This window comes from Verticillium alfalfae, genomic scaffold (genome assembly GCF_000150825.1).
Source record: "Verticillium alfalfae VaMs.102 supercont1.5 genomic scaffold, whole genome shotgun sequence".
Lineage (NCBI taxonomy): Eukaryota > Fungi > Ascomycota > Sordariomycetes > Glomerellales > Plectosphaerellaceae > Verticillium > Verticillium alfalfae.
In genome coordinates this window covers 936308-949262 of record NW_003315034.1, presented here as the reverse complement: position 1 = coordinate 949262, position 12955 = coordinate 936308, and the positions used below count along the sequence as shown (strand labels likewise).

At 55.2% G+C, this 12955-nt stretch overlaps 4 protein-coding genes and 1 non-coding gene across 5 annotated transcripts; all 5 read right to left on the bottom strand.

The window, feature by feature from the left end:
* Positions 1–1050: 1050 nt before the first annotated feature.
* On the bottom strand, positions 1051–1359 carry VDBG_04613 (predicted protein; the record flags this gene model as incomplete). Its single annotated transcript, XM_003004961.1, has 1 exon — positions 1051–1359. One exon carries the CDS (start codon positions 1357–1359, stop codon positions 1051–1053), a length of 309 nt encoding a protein of 102 aa, XP_003005007.1.
* An 831-nt stretch (positions 1360–2190) lies between these two features.
* VDBG_04612 (conserved hypothetical protein) lies at positions 2191–6327 on the bottom strand (the record flags this gene model as incomplete). Its single annotated transcript, XM_003004960.1, has 2 exons — positions 2191–2424; positions 2839–6327. 2 exons carry the CDS (start codon positions 6325–6327, stop codon positions 2191–2193), a joined length of 3723 nt encoding a protein of 1240 aa, XP_003005006.1.
* A 1375-nt stretch (positions 6328–7702) lies between these two features.
* VDBG_04611 (TOXD) lies at positions 7703–8816 on the bottom strand (the record flags this gene model as incomplete). Its single annotated transcript, XM_003004959.1, has 2 exons — positions 7703–8556; positions 8615–8816. 2 exons carry the CDS (start codon positions 8814–8816, stop codon positions 7703–7705), a joined length of 1056 nt encoding a protein of 351 aa, XP_003005005.1.
* A 727-nt stretch (positions 8817–9543) lies between these two features.
* VDBG_04610 (predicted protein) lies at positions 9544–10863 on the bottom strand (the record flags this gene model as incomplete). Its single annotated transcript, XM_003004958.1, has 3 exons — positions 9544–9922; positions 9991–10100; positions 10165–10863. 3 exons carry the CDS (start codon positions 10861–10863, stop codon positions 9544–9546), a joined length of 1188 nt encoding a protein of 395 aa, XP_003005004.1.
* A 604-nt stretch (positions 10864–11467) lies between these two features.
* Positions 11468–11539, bottom strand: VDBG_15094. Its single transcript has one exon. It is a non-coding gene; the product is annotated as a tRNA-Arg (tRNA).
* Between the last annotated feature and the right edge of the window lie 1416 nt (positions 11540–12955).

Genomic DNA, 12955 nt, shown 5'->3' with positions numbered 1-12955 from the left:
AATGCGATTCACCTCCCTCGCCGCAGCATGGTCGCGTGATCCACGGAGCGAGCGGGCCGTGGATACCATTTTCTGGAGAAAGGCAGTATCCGAAAACGTGTCGAGGGACTGGTGCCAAAAGTCGCTGAGGATCCAACCCACCTCTTCGTCGAGGACATAAGCGCCCGTCTGCAAGAACATCTCCATTGCGTGGACGACAGAAAGAATTTGCTCCCGAGTCCCCTGGAAGTACTCGACATGCCCGGCGGCGCACTGACTGCACTTTCTGACGTGAACGTTTTGGTCCCGTAGTATCGTCTTGGCAAGCTTCTCGGCTTTGAATGCGCCAAAGAAGCGCTGGCCCGACTCGTAAATAATATCCATGTCCTTCTTGTAGCAGTTCTTGCTCTGCTTCAGCCTAGCCGCAGCCGACGTTGCAGAGAACCCGACTTTGAACAGGCCAGATATGTTCCTATGAGCAAGGACGTAGACAATACCTAGCTGGGCCTGTTTCTTGGTGAGTGTCTTGTAGAGCTCGCGGAGCGTTTGTGACCGATCGCGATTTTTGGCGAGGCGGCGAGGCGAGAGCTTGGAGATTTCGCCAATCTCGTCGAAAGAAGAGGCAGGAACGTCCAGGTCGCGGATCCTTGGGTCCACAAATGAGGACTCGTCGTCGTCGTCTTCGTCCTCGTCTTCCGTCTCAAGCACGATGTCGCCTTCCAACGCCAACTTGGACATGCCACTCGTGTCAGATGCTACCAAGTCGTGGTTCATGGTGGCCGCCGCGGGGGGTGGCTGCTCTTTCTTCTGCTGCTTCGCTGCGAGGTGTGCAGACCGCCTCTTTGCCTGGGCGCGGACGCTTGGACTGCCGGGGGAGCTGCCTTCAAGCTCCGTCTCTTGGGGCTTTCTCACGAGGGTAGCATCATCATCGCTCCCTGCATACGGAATCTTCGCCCCGGAAGCCTTCGCCCCGGGATCTTCCACCCCGGAGGCGGACTCGCAGTGTTGTGCGCTGGAATTGCCACGGAAAGAAACGGCGCGAACGTGATGTAACTTCCACAGGTCGAGCCTTTAGGTTGCTTGAGCTAGGTGGTAACCGCAGTGGGATTTCGTGAGAAAGTCTTGAATCTTGACGAAATCTGACGTCCAGTCAAAAGTCTTGGAGCCAAGCTCATCCCGTAGTAGCCGGGCATCAAGGCGAAGCATGCTTTTCATCTTCCTGCTGCATCTCAACTTTGTCGACTTGGCCAAACCCATGCAGTGGAAAAAGTCCTCATCTGCTATCAAATCGAGGTTGAACCGCCAGTCATCGCTACGGTTTCGAGCGCACTCATGAGCCTCCTGAAGGGCAAACAATATTTGCCACTTGGAAGAGGACATGGGGAAAACGGTGTCAGTCCGTGAAATCAGAATATGGTTGTGTGTTAGTTGGCAGTTTCTGGAGAGTTCAAACGACCAGCACGCTCAAACAAGCGGGCTTCTCACTACATATAGGAGAACCTCCGATCAAGACCGTCACGGGGGCACTCGGAGTCCGAAGGGCAGTATCATGATCCTTTTCTGCAACATGAAGGCTGGGGGCGCTCAGGTGACAGGAAGAGCGAAGGGGGGGGGGGTTGTAGGGCATTCTCGCCGTCCCACTTCCACTTCGCATCTGCATGAGATGTAACCATCTATATGCTGTTGGTTGCTAGCTCCGCTTCAACCCATACATTTCGGGTAAGTCATCTCTATTTCGCAAGGAACCAAGCCAATCAGACGCAAGTTGTGAGACGACCCCTGTTGGATCACCCCCCGGGCCGTTCCACCAGCTGTGGACATCATCGCCTGCGTTTGCGACAGCCCTCACACAAACGACCCTCCCTCTCGCGCGCGCAAAATTCCGTAACAATAAAGGCATACAGCGGGGGGCCCCCGTTCGCCAAGCACGAAGCGCCAACGGGCAAGGCAGACCCGGCCGGAACTGGGCCGCGAACCATGGTCGCGGGACGTCGGCCGCTCATCCAGCGAGCCAGCCTCCCCCTTTCTGCCTCCCTCTCCTCCCGCCTCCAAGGTTGCGGAATCACGAATGCTCAGGCGGACTCCACTCGTCCGCAGCAGAGACAGCGCGCCTGTGCTTCTGACCTGCTCTTCTGGGAAGCAAAGACGACGAGAGTCTCCCGCGGGTAAGGTCCTAGGTAAGTCCCAAGGATGCGCGCGCGAAGGCAAGGATCAACACGGCGAAGGCCGAGTTGAGAAGCGTGCCTTGTCAAGGACATCCACATACATGCGAGGGCTCTGCCTTCTCATCACACGGCTGCATCTGGATCCGTTGACCCAGCTGACCGACGGCGAAAAGCCCTGATCGACTTGTTCTCCCGCGCGACTAGGATACGTCTTGCCAGTCTGGCCGTTGCATGTCAGAAGCATATACCGTGGACAGGGAGCACACGAGTCAGACGAGAGCTGGACGCAGAGAAGTTTGTGTCAATTTGATGCTTTGCAATAAACGCTCACAAATGCCTGGGGGCGCTATGATGATCCCTTTTCCCCTTGCCCCATGTACCATGCCGAAAACGCCAGGCTCAGGGCCCTCCAGTAAGATAAACCCAAAATATGCAAACGTGAAAGAAATGAGTGCCCCCCCTGTTTTACACCATGCCGAGCAAGAGGCTGGGAGATGCGTCTCTACTTCATCCAAAGTCCAGCACCACCAATGATCGATCCTGTCCTGGACCTGCCACCGAAAGAACTCATGCTATCAGTCCTAGGCCGGAATCCAGCCGACGACCCAGGTCGCGATTGTGCCTCGATGCTCTGTTCGTAGCCAAGGCCAAGAAGCACGCTCGAGGGGCTGCGGTGTAGGCTCCGGCGACGCACTGCAGGCCCCTCATCCTGCGTTCCATCCACAAGCTGAGAACAGACGTAGCTCGTCATCCGTAGTGGGGAACCATGCCCGTGAAGGAGGCCGAGGTACCCAGCAGTCGGAGAGGAGAACTGGCGCTTATGGGGCTGGAGCTGGGGTCGGCGTAAAGCCGGGGCGATGTGGGAGAGGGCTGACCCATAGGAGGTTTGGGGGCGCGAAAATGAGGGACGAGCATATTGGGAGGGGGACTCGATGCCCTTTGGGGGGAAATCGAAGTCATCTGAGAAGAAAGAGGATCGATTATGAGACCACAGTGTGAGCGAGGTGGATGAAGCAGACCCTGTCAGCTTGGGGCTCTCAAGCTCAGGGAATGGACTAGGAGAGTGGTCTTGGTTTGCAATGGAGTCGCTCGCGTTTGAGTCGTCTGTCATCGTTGGTGTCTGAGGATCGGCGGTCTCGTACGCCTGCGTGTCGGTGGGGGTTTTGGGGGTATCGTTAACATCTTCATCCGAGCGCTGGCGGGACTCGGGGGATTCAGTGGTGAGGGTAAGAGCCTTGGCAGGAGCAAGAGCATCCTCAATGGCTTCTACCGGGGTGAAGCCAGGAGGGCCATTGAGCTTAGCTCGCTCAATGGACCCAACAGCTGCGTTGGGGGCCATGGTGTCCAAGACTATTGAATGCTGCAAGGGCATTTCGTTTTTCATGTGATCAAAAGATGCTTTTGGCTCGTTCACTGCAACACCCTGAGCTGCCTCCGCACCATCTACTGTGCAGTGCGTATTGAGTAGGTCCAGCTCCTTGCAGTCATCCACAGGAATTGTTCCCTCGGTAGATTCTGCAGGGGGGATTGAAAGAGGTAGCTCTTGATCTTCAATGGCGACGCTCTCAAGGGTACCGAGAGGATGGCTGATGGTGGTCGGGGCTTGCGTCACGTCAGTATGGAGTTGGCCTTCGTCGAGCGGGTCGCAACAATATCCAAGCCAGCCCTCCATCTCGGGTTTCGAAACGGAAGCGAGATCGGTGGCCACAGGCACATCAACGAGAGGAGCCAGGTTAACGACTGCATCCTGTAGCAGAGGAACTGCGCTGGCATCCTCGTCCGCGGGTGCAGCATTCACAGCTGCCTCGGGCGACATGGCCGTGATGGCCTGAGTAATCGAGGCTGATGGCTGGGCAGCGGGGAACTCCTCCAACTTTACGTGTCCAACCAGTGTATCCAGCTGCTCATTGAGTGGCTCCTCAAGAATGGGTTCGCACGAATAACCAAGCCATCCTTCAAAAGGTGATTCATGCGGAGCTTTCTGAATAGCCGGCATTGTTGGGTCATCGACAGCCGGGGTGAGATTCGGCTGCTCGACATGTGCGTCCGACGTGTTGCTCGTCAAGGTCTCTTCAGAATTCGCAACTACATCAGATGCAGATGTGGTCGACTCGGGTCGCCTGCCAAGCAGTCCGAATCGGCGCGGTTCTTTGACCATGACAGGCGCAGTTTCTTTCGGAATCTCTGGTGATGCGATGCCATCTTCGCATTCTTGATCCGAAGTGTCGGAATCGCGCCGGACGCGAATTTCATCGGTTGCGCCCTCAAAAGCTTGCAGCGCAGGGGGTGTGGTCGGGTAGCTATGACGAGGGCTGTCAACGGCGCAGTCGCTGAGGCTGGGTGTAGATGGCGGGGTCGAATGCCCAACTTCGTTATCGACAGTGATGGCAGAGAGATCGGTGCTGCTTTCGCGGCTGATCAATGGGGTCTCGATTCCTAGATCATCGTTTCTGACCGTGCTCTTGATTGGTGTTTCAGGCTGATGTGGCAGCGCGGCTGGGGCCGTTGAGACAGTCGTTTCGGGATGCGTCTCATTCGTCTCGATCCCGGCTTTGGATGGAGGGACGGACGGGCCGCTGGAAACTTGGGCAAATACGGCGGGTGGTCGAGTGGTGGAGGGGGGTGCGCTGCGCTCAATCAAGCGAAGATTCTGGGGCCTTGCCTGCATGTCGCTCAACGACCTTGTGTCAAGTATGACCATGGCGATGTCCCGCTGAATGCACTCTTTGAGGCTTGAAAGGAGGATCTCTTGTTCCGTCTGGGGCTCCTCAGCGAGAGAATGAAGAGAACTGAGAGAGTTGAGAGAAGCTGGTCGACCAACAATGGTCTTTTCAAGCACCATGTGCCCACGTTTGGTCGCAGCCATGACCAGGGTCACATCTTTGCCATACAGAACGTGGGCGATCCCAGACTGGACTCTGTCCAAGGCAGCGTCGATCGTTCGTGGTGCGTAACAGACTGAGGAGTCAAGAACCACAGCAAAGGGATTCTTGAGTGTCTGGTCACGGCCAGAGATCTCTCGAATGAGAATCTTGAGGTCGTCGAGTGAGTTCAGAGCCTTGTCCGTCTCGTCCCTTAGGTCGACGAGCGACTTGTCCAGCTGCTCAGCAAACTCACGCGCGTCGTGTGCATCCGAGTCTTGGAAGAGAGGGAAACTACTAGTGACAGAGCGCCCAGCGTCCGAGTTATTCATCCCGGTGCAGTTGTGTAGCTTGAAGTCGATGAAGACGGCTTCATCTTCAAATGAGTCTTCCACCTCTTCCAGGAAATCGCACGCCGCCCGCGAGTCGTCGAATTCGCGTTTTCTGGCATCCAGCGCGTCGTGAATGCATTTCGACAGCTTCCATGTCAAGCCTTCGACCAATCGCGGCGTGAGTGGCGTGGTCTGCGTGCTCTTGATGGTGAAGCGGCGATCCCAGGTGACAGGTTGACGTGAGCGGCATCTTGAGCGGAAGTTCAGGACGATTTCGTAGCCGGGTAAGAATGGTATGTTTTGTTTTGATACGACAAGACGGTCCTGTGAGGTGAGGGAGAAGAGTGAAGGACTATGGCGGCTTTGGGGTCTTGTAGTGCGGGAATCAATAGAGTGGCGATCAGGCGCCTGCCAGGTGAAGCCTCTATCATGGCGGCGAAGAAAAGTTCCGATAATGCGGTCGGTGGCCAGTGCGACATCGACCGCGGCCTGTCTGTCCAAGGGCAGCTTTTGGTAAGATCTGTACGTCACAGTGGTCCAGTGAACGCCAGCACGAGTGATGGTGAATTGTGCTTCGAAGCGAAGAGGTTTCCTGCCAGATTTGGAATCCAACGCGGACGAGTCGCGGCGGGTGATCAGATCATGACAGCCATGCTCGAGGCGGCGAAGCAAGCCCTGGCAGATGTTATCAGAAGGGACAAAGTCTCTGCAGGCTTCGTAGACGTTGTCGTAGTTGGCCAGTAACGGTGGACCAAACTTGATGAGAGCCCGAATGGTCAAGCCTGCTGCTGGGGGTGTCGATGGCTGAGCAGGAGATTGAGGTGGTGCACGAGCGGGTGACGCCCTTGTTGGTGTTGCGGGCGGTGTTGGTGAAGCAGAGCTCGATACCGATGATGGCCTCCGGCCGATGAGGGGAAATCGCCTCCGGCCGTCGAGATTTGGAGTTGACGCACTGCATGGCGGGACAACTGCCCTAGGATCCATGGCCATGGGCTTTGGGAGAAAGGGAGAAAAAAGGCCGTTGTCGCAGGGAAGGAAAGGTGAAGCTCAGCTTCGCGGGGATGTCATCTGCCGAAGCTCAGTCGGGCAGGGCAGTGACTTTTTCAATGAGCGGTGGACAGCATCAAGAAGCAAAAGGCAAGGCCAGTAGTGGAGGCAGAGCGGCTGGGGGAGTGACCAAACAGGTATGTCTGATGCAGGCGCCCCATCAGAAAGTCGCTTTCCAAGGCCGAGGTGGATAGGCGGAAAGATGGATCGGGAAGAGGGGAAACCTGGGAAACGACGACGAAAGAGAGACTGCAGGAGAATGGGGGTCAGGAATGGGGTGAGAAATCGGCGGCCGGCGGGGTCAAGACGGGAAGGAAGAATGTGAGATGTTCGCCCGGACGATGTGGTGTGTTCGTGACGTGAGAAATCGTGACGACGGAGAAGACGAGACGCGTTCTGGACGGACGACCCGAGAGTCGGAAAGAAGAGAGACAAGGAAGGACGTGGACGTGAGATCCCGATGAGCGAGGTTGGGGGCAGGTGGGCCTCTATCGCATGATTATTATTTTTTTGCCTGCCTGTGCTCTGTGCTCTGTGCTCTGTGCTCCGCCGACGTGGGCTGCTTTGCATGGCATGCGCTGGCTACCTTATGCTTGCTACGGTACAGGGAGTGCCCAAGTGGATCGGGCCTGTTGGAGCTGGCGACCTACTAAGGGAGGAAGGATATGGTGGACAGGGAAAAGCAGAGGCTCGTCACGCATCGCCATGGTGATGGTGCTACGTGTGTGAGTGTGAGACGAATGACGACCAGGCAGCTGGCGCTGGAAAGCTGGAAAGGGAAAAAAAAGGCGTGAGGTAAACAAAAACAAGATCCCTGACTCTCCCACCACTGGGCACGGTACCTTAGCGCCGGGACTTCTTGGGCGGCTCAGGGCATGAGAGCTTGAGTTGAGAGCGCGAGAGCTCGAGGAGGGTCTGACATCAATTCGCTTGGATTCCTCGCCAAATGATCATCTTGACGAAGCATGGATCCTCCAGCGACACCATCCCTCGACTCCGCCCGAGGGGGGGGAGAGAGGAGGATGGACAGGGACCGTGGAATCGACGTTTGATGTTTCGGCCGACTCTAATGGGTGCAGTGGGGTGAGGTAGTGTCGAGACGTCCATGCTTCCCTGGCTTTTTCTCCCAGAAGGACGGTCCACCTCATTTCGGCATGTCTTTCCGCGCCACACCAAAACGGCCCGCAGCCACGCTGGCGTGGCTCACCCCTGCAAGTATCGATATCACTTTTCATTTCATGTCTATTTCCTGTCTCGACTGTGGCATTCTACGCACCTTGCAGTGAAAAGGAAACAAAAAAATGCATCCGATGGCGCCTCAGACCTCCACGACCAACTTCACGCCGCTAACCCCCTTGTGGACCTCGTCCATGGCACTCTGAAGACCCTCGAGCCCGCCCCCCACGATCTTGGCCTGTAGCGGCTTGATATCGCCAGAGTCGAGCCAGGCTGTCAGAGCCTTGGAGCAAAGCCATTCGGCCAGATCTGACCTGCGACTCCAGATCTCACCACCATTCACCTGCTGGATCGCAATATCTTCCGGCTTCTCGAGAGTCGTGGCCCATGGCACGGTGATTGACAGCTTCTTCGCATCCGTCGCGGTCGACCCCTGCAGCACCTCCACCACCTGCTTGAGCGTCGACTCGGTAGCGATGACGTCCACAGCCCATGCGATCGGCTTGCCGACCTTTTCAGACGCATTCAGGATCTCCTGCGCTGCGTCGCCCGAACTGTAGTCGACCACGACGTCGGCTCCCAGATCGCGCAGCCGATCATGGTGCTGAGCACTGGCTGTTGCGAAGACGGTGAGGCCCGCCTTGTGTGCGAGCTGGATGGTCAGGGTGCCGACAGCCGAGGAGCCGCCCCAGACAAAAATGGACGTCGGCGAGGACGCAGAGGTCCTGCCCGTCTCCAGAGCTTCGAGGGGTAGGCCGAGGTTGTCGACCAGCATCATGAACGCTGTGCTCACGGCCGACGGCAGCGTGGCCGCCTGCGTAAAGGAGAGACTCTTCGGAAGCTTGGCTGTCGTGAAGCTTTTGACGACGGCATACTCTTGGTACGCACCGTGGTCGCTATTTCCGGTGATCATTTCGGGGGCCATGGCCAGGACGCGGTCCCCGATTTGGAATTCCTCGACACAGGAACCAACACCGACGACTTCACCCGCAAGATCTGAGATTTGTGTCAGTGTCTTTTCGCCCAGACTGTGTACGGGTCTTCGTTATCTCACCTGCGCCGAGAACCACCGGCAGTGTGGGTGTCATGAAACCCCAGGCCTGGCGTTTCCAGTCAATCGGGTTGACGGCGATGGCACGAGCCCGGATAAGGACCTCGCCATCGCCAGGCGAAGGTGTCTGTCGGCTGCCGATAGTGAGCTTGCTCCTGACGGCGGGCAGGAGTGCCGCAAGGTGAGACGAAGGTCGGTTTGCCATTTGAAAGATAGAAGATGTCGTTTGTTTATCTGTTTGTTTGTTTAACACGTATCGCTGACAGTGCTATAAAGCTGTGTGATGATCTAACAGCATTTTGCTCAACAACTCGATTGGCGGTCGTCATCTTTTATATCAAGTGAGAGATGGCTTCCCGGACTCTTCGCCAGCTTGTCCTGCGCACGGCTTTGAAATCGTCGACGGAGTCGCATCCTACTTACCAGGCAATGATTTCAAATCTCGTCCGACAACGACTATCCATGTTCCGAGAACCCGCGCGGGTCAAGAACAGATGGCACCCAAATTGACCTCAGATACGATCCACACACCGCGTAACATTTGAGGTTCTCGAAAGGTACAGTGCCTTTCATCACTGACAACCCTGAAATAGCCACTAAGCGCCCCATGATGACTCTTACGTCCGGGTACATCTGCATAGCTGAGAATTCCCTTGCTTTGTGTGTCTCTCTCTTGTTCTGCCACCGGCCTCTGACTACATGAGGCCAATCCGAGCTTCAAGGGGATGATGAAATGAGTCGCGGCGAAATGGTGTTGGTGCGGCGAAGTATGATATGTGCACGGCGAATTGGCCGGAGCTAGGCCCAAAGCGGCCGCCGAGGAGCCCGTGACGACAACGCGGTACAAAGTGAGAAGGACAAAAAATGAAGGGAATACGAGTGACAAGGTCGAGCGGCAGAGCGGCAGACGGATGCAGGAGCATTGGTCATGACTACATGCCTATACTCGCCCGACATTCACCACCAGAGTCCACCATAATCGTCGACAGCATCATGCCCAGCGCATCGAGGCCCGCCTGCCACTCGTCCAGGGCATCCTCCGCTAACCGGCTTTCTCCCACAGCCACCAGTGCCCCCTCCGATCCCACTCGCTGTCTCATCGCCAGTGCCAGGCTACACATGTCAAATAACTTCCCACTGCCGTTCCCTTGGGGGCCCCAGGATCTCATGTATTCTCTCGCCCAGTCCCACTCGTTATCAGCTTCCCAGAGACTACTTGGGCCCGGCAAGGGTCCTTGGCCAGGGTTCGCGAGGCCTTGGGTGCTGCCTGTGCCGACGACAAGAGCCACGCAGAAGCAAGTATTGATGATCCTGGTTGCTCACATTGTCAACCCACGAACCCTAGACTCTGCTTGAGCCTCGAGAAAAAGGAAACCTACCGTCGCCGCACTTCCTCGCACAACCAGTCCTTCCAGCGAAGCCCAACCTTGCGCTCGTGTGGCGGGCTGAAGGGTCCAGGGACGCGGGACGAATATGCATAAGCAAGATCCTACACCAAAGGTGATCAGCTTCGTGCCCGTCATTGAGAAATTGTATTTGTGGAGTTGACAGACCTGCATCGTGGCAATCATGCCGTCGTGCTCGGTAAAATAGTCGGGACCAAAGTCGATCATTCGCATGATTGTGTAAATCACCATCGCCTGCATAGCGGCCAGCAATTCCCCGAGCGAAAACTTGTGCATCTGCGCGTCTGTCAGCTGAACGCCGCGCCCATCCCGCTTGGGACTGATACTGACATCACTTTTGATCCACCGCTCCTCGGCCTCGATGCTCCGCCAGAGAAAGTCCATCGACCCCTCTGACCGCGCCACGAAGCCCTGAGAAATGACGCGACAAGCAGCCAGCGGCTTCAGCGGCTGGGGCGGGGTTGGTGGGGGTTCGATGTCTCGCTCGTCGAAATGCAGGCTGCTGACAAGCGGGTGGATAAAGGGCGGCCACTTGGCCGGCTGGGCCATGAGCCGGGGGAATGTTCGGAGCGTGGCAGTGATGAAACGGCGACAGCTTGGGGCGAGGCATTGGCCCATGGTCTTTTGCTCTGAGGTTGGTTGGCTCGCGAGGGAGAGGAGTCGATGGGTGTCCGAGACGGAGCACATGAGGTCCACGGGTTGAAGACTGAGGTTTGGGGCGAGAGGTTTGGGGATTGGAGGGGGCGCATCGAACAGAGTCTCGATCGTGGACAGGAAGTTCGCTGGTGGGTGGAAGACTGTGTCGCTGTAGTTGTAGTCCTCCTGACTAACGAGACCAAGATCCATTTGGTCGCCATCAAAGGTCCAGTGGTCGCCGGTGAATGCGGTTGGATCCTGCTCACCTGGCGTCAACGCCGTTGCGACGGGTGCGTCGGAACTCTTCGTCTGGATCTGTGAAGTGCCGGAGACTCGGCCGTAGATGCACTCCGCTTGCTTCGCAGCACATCGAGAGCACGGCTGGTGAAAGTCGCATTTGTTCTTAGTGCTCCGGCATGCGTTGCACGCTGTCGGTCGTGCAGGCTGTTTTCTTGCAGCTCGCCGACGGCAGTACTGAATATGGCGATCATATCGTGTTTCTGATTCCCGCTGTCAGCCTCATTCACAAGATCGTCTTTATAGGGAAGCTTAGTATGATGTGAGGTTCAAATTGAGCCTGTGTATTACAGAAACATCAAGTGATGGTTTTGTCTAACCTTGGTCAAATGATTTCATACAAAGTTCACAAGTATATAGAGACATGATGAGGCTTTGGGGTGTCTCTCATTTAGGTATGCGAAAGAAAAGGAGGCTTAAATCGCGGGTGAACTCCAAACGCATGTCAGCATTGGGCGAGGAATCAAGGTAATCCACAGTGGACAGGGCAAAAATATAATGCATTCATTGAATGAATTGACCACAGCAGGGCTCGAACCTGCAATCTCCTGATTCGTAGTCAGACGCCTTGCCATTGGGCCATGCGGCCTTCGTTGAAAAAGTGCTGAGATTAGCATGTACATAATGGTAGGTATAATCTCCACAAGACCCGTTTGAACTTCAAAGCGAGCTTCTAGTGCGTCTGTCGTGTGCAAGATATTCGATTGGGTTAGCTAGCAGTGGGAGAGTGAGGTATAATCGTTGATTAATGTAAAGCTACAGGGTGGTCGCTCGGCAGGTGAGTCTCAACTCATGCTCAGCGAATTGAACATGGATGATTTTGCGGATTCATTACCATATTAATTTCCGGACGTTTGATATTCGCTCGAGTTTAGGCTACCTGTTATAATGCGGAAGGATTTGCAACTGAAAAACATAGGCCGTCAAATCTCGTTGATCACCAGTGCTAGCGAAGCTATGAAAATAATATTTCATGGCCATTATATTCCATTTTGAGTCGTGGTACCAGTGGTGGGACATTTCAATAACGAATGGCAATTTCATGTTTTCTAGTACAAAGCAGGTTCTCGGGCTGGTTAGAACGGCTTACGGTTTGTTTTAAGCGTCATCTTTCAATCTAACCTCTTACTTATATATGATTCGGTGACTCAAACCATGGGTGCCCAACCTTCAAATTCAGTCTCATTCATATGACAGTCTTCCGTCACTGAAACTAACCTCCGAGACTCTGGCTGCTCTTGGCTTGGAATCGGCCAAACGTTGATCACGATATTTGCGTTTAGCAAAGATCCCGTGCAGCCAAGGGGTAGATCACATTTTTCTAAGGTGTGTGGCTTACAGGCGTCTGCCAAGTGAAAATACTTTCTTTCAAGTGTCACATGAATCTTCTGTGACTGCACGGCGATCCATCAATAAAAAAGCTGCTGAAATAGCCTTCCAGCTGTAGTGTCAATCTCAAGTATCATGCTCATTCATCTCGATTCAAGATGGCACCCAGAATGACCGGACCTTAGTGCCGAATGATTCTCTACAGATTCTGAGTTAAACATTGAGCAAAACGTAGGCAATGCCGTAATGTTGTCGCCCGCTACGACTATAAGCAGAAAAGGATCGTCAATGGACGTCTCCTCTGGAAAATCTAAAAGCCATGCACAATGCAAGACAGGTGGCAGATGTCCCTCCTGAGCTTGTAATGTCCGCGAGGTAACCGACCGACGGCATGGACGTCATCGCCAGCTTCTTTCACGCCAATGCCGCACAATGTATCATATCAAGAACGCAGCTTCAATCGTCATGGCAAGGATGGCTCAGCCCAGCCCTGGCCCGACCACTGATAAACGATGCCTCATGTGCATACTCTGCTCTTATTCACCCAGCCCGCCGTTCAGTACGATTTCTTCATGGACCGTCATGAACAGCCTCGGAAACTCAGAGGACGAGGGGGGCAACAACGCAAGATGACAATGAAGATCAAGTTACGAATTAACTCGAGCTCTACCGGGAT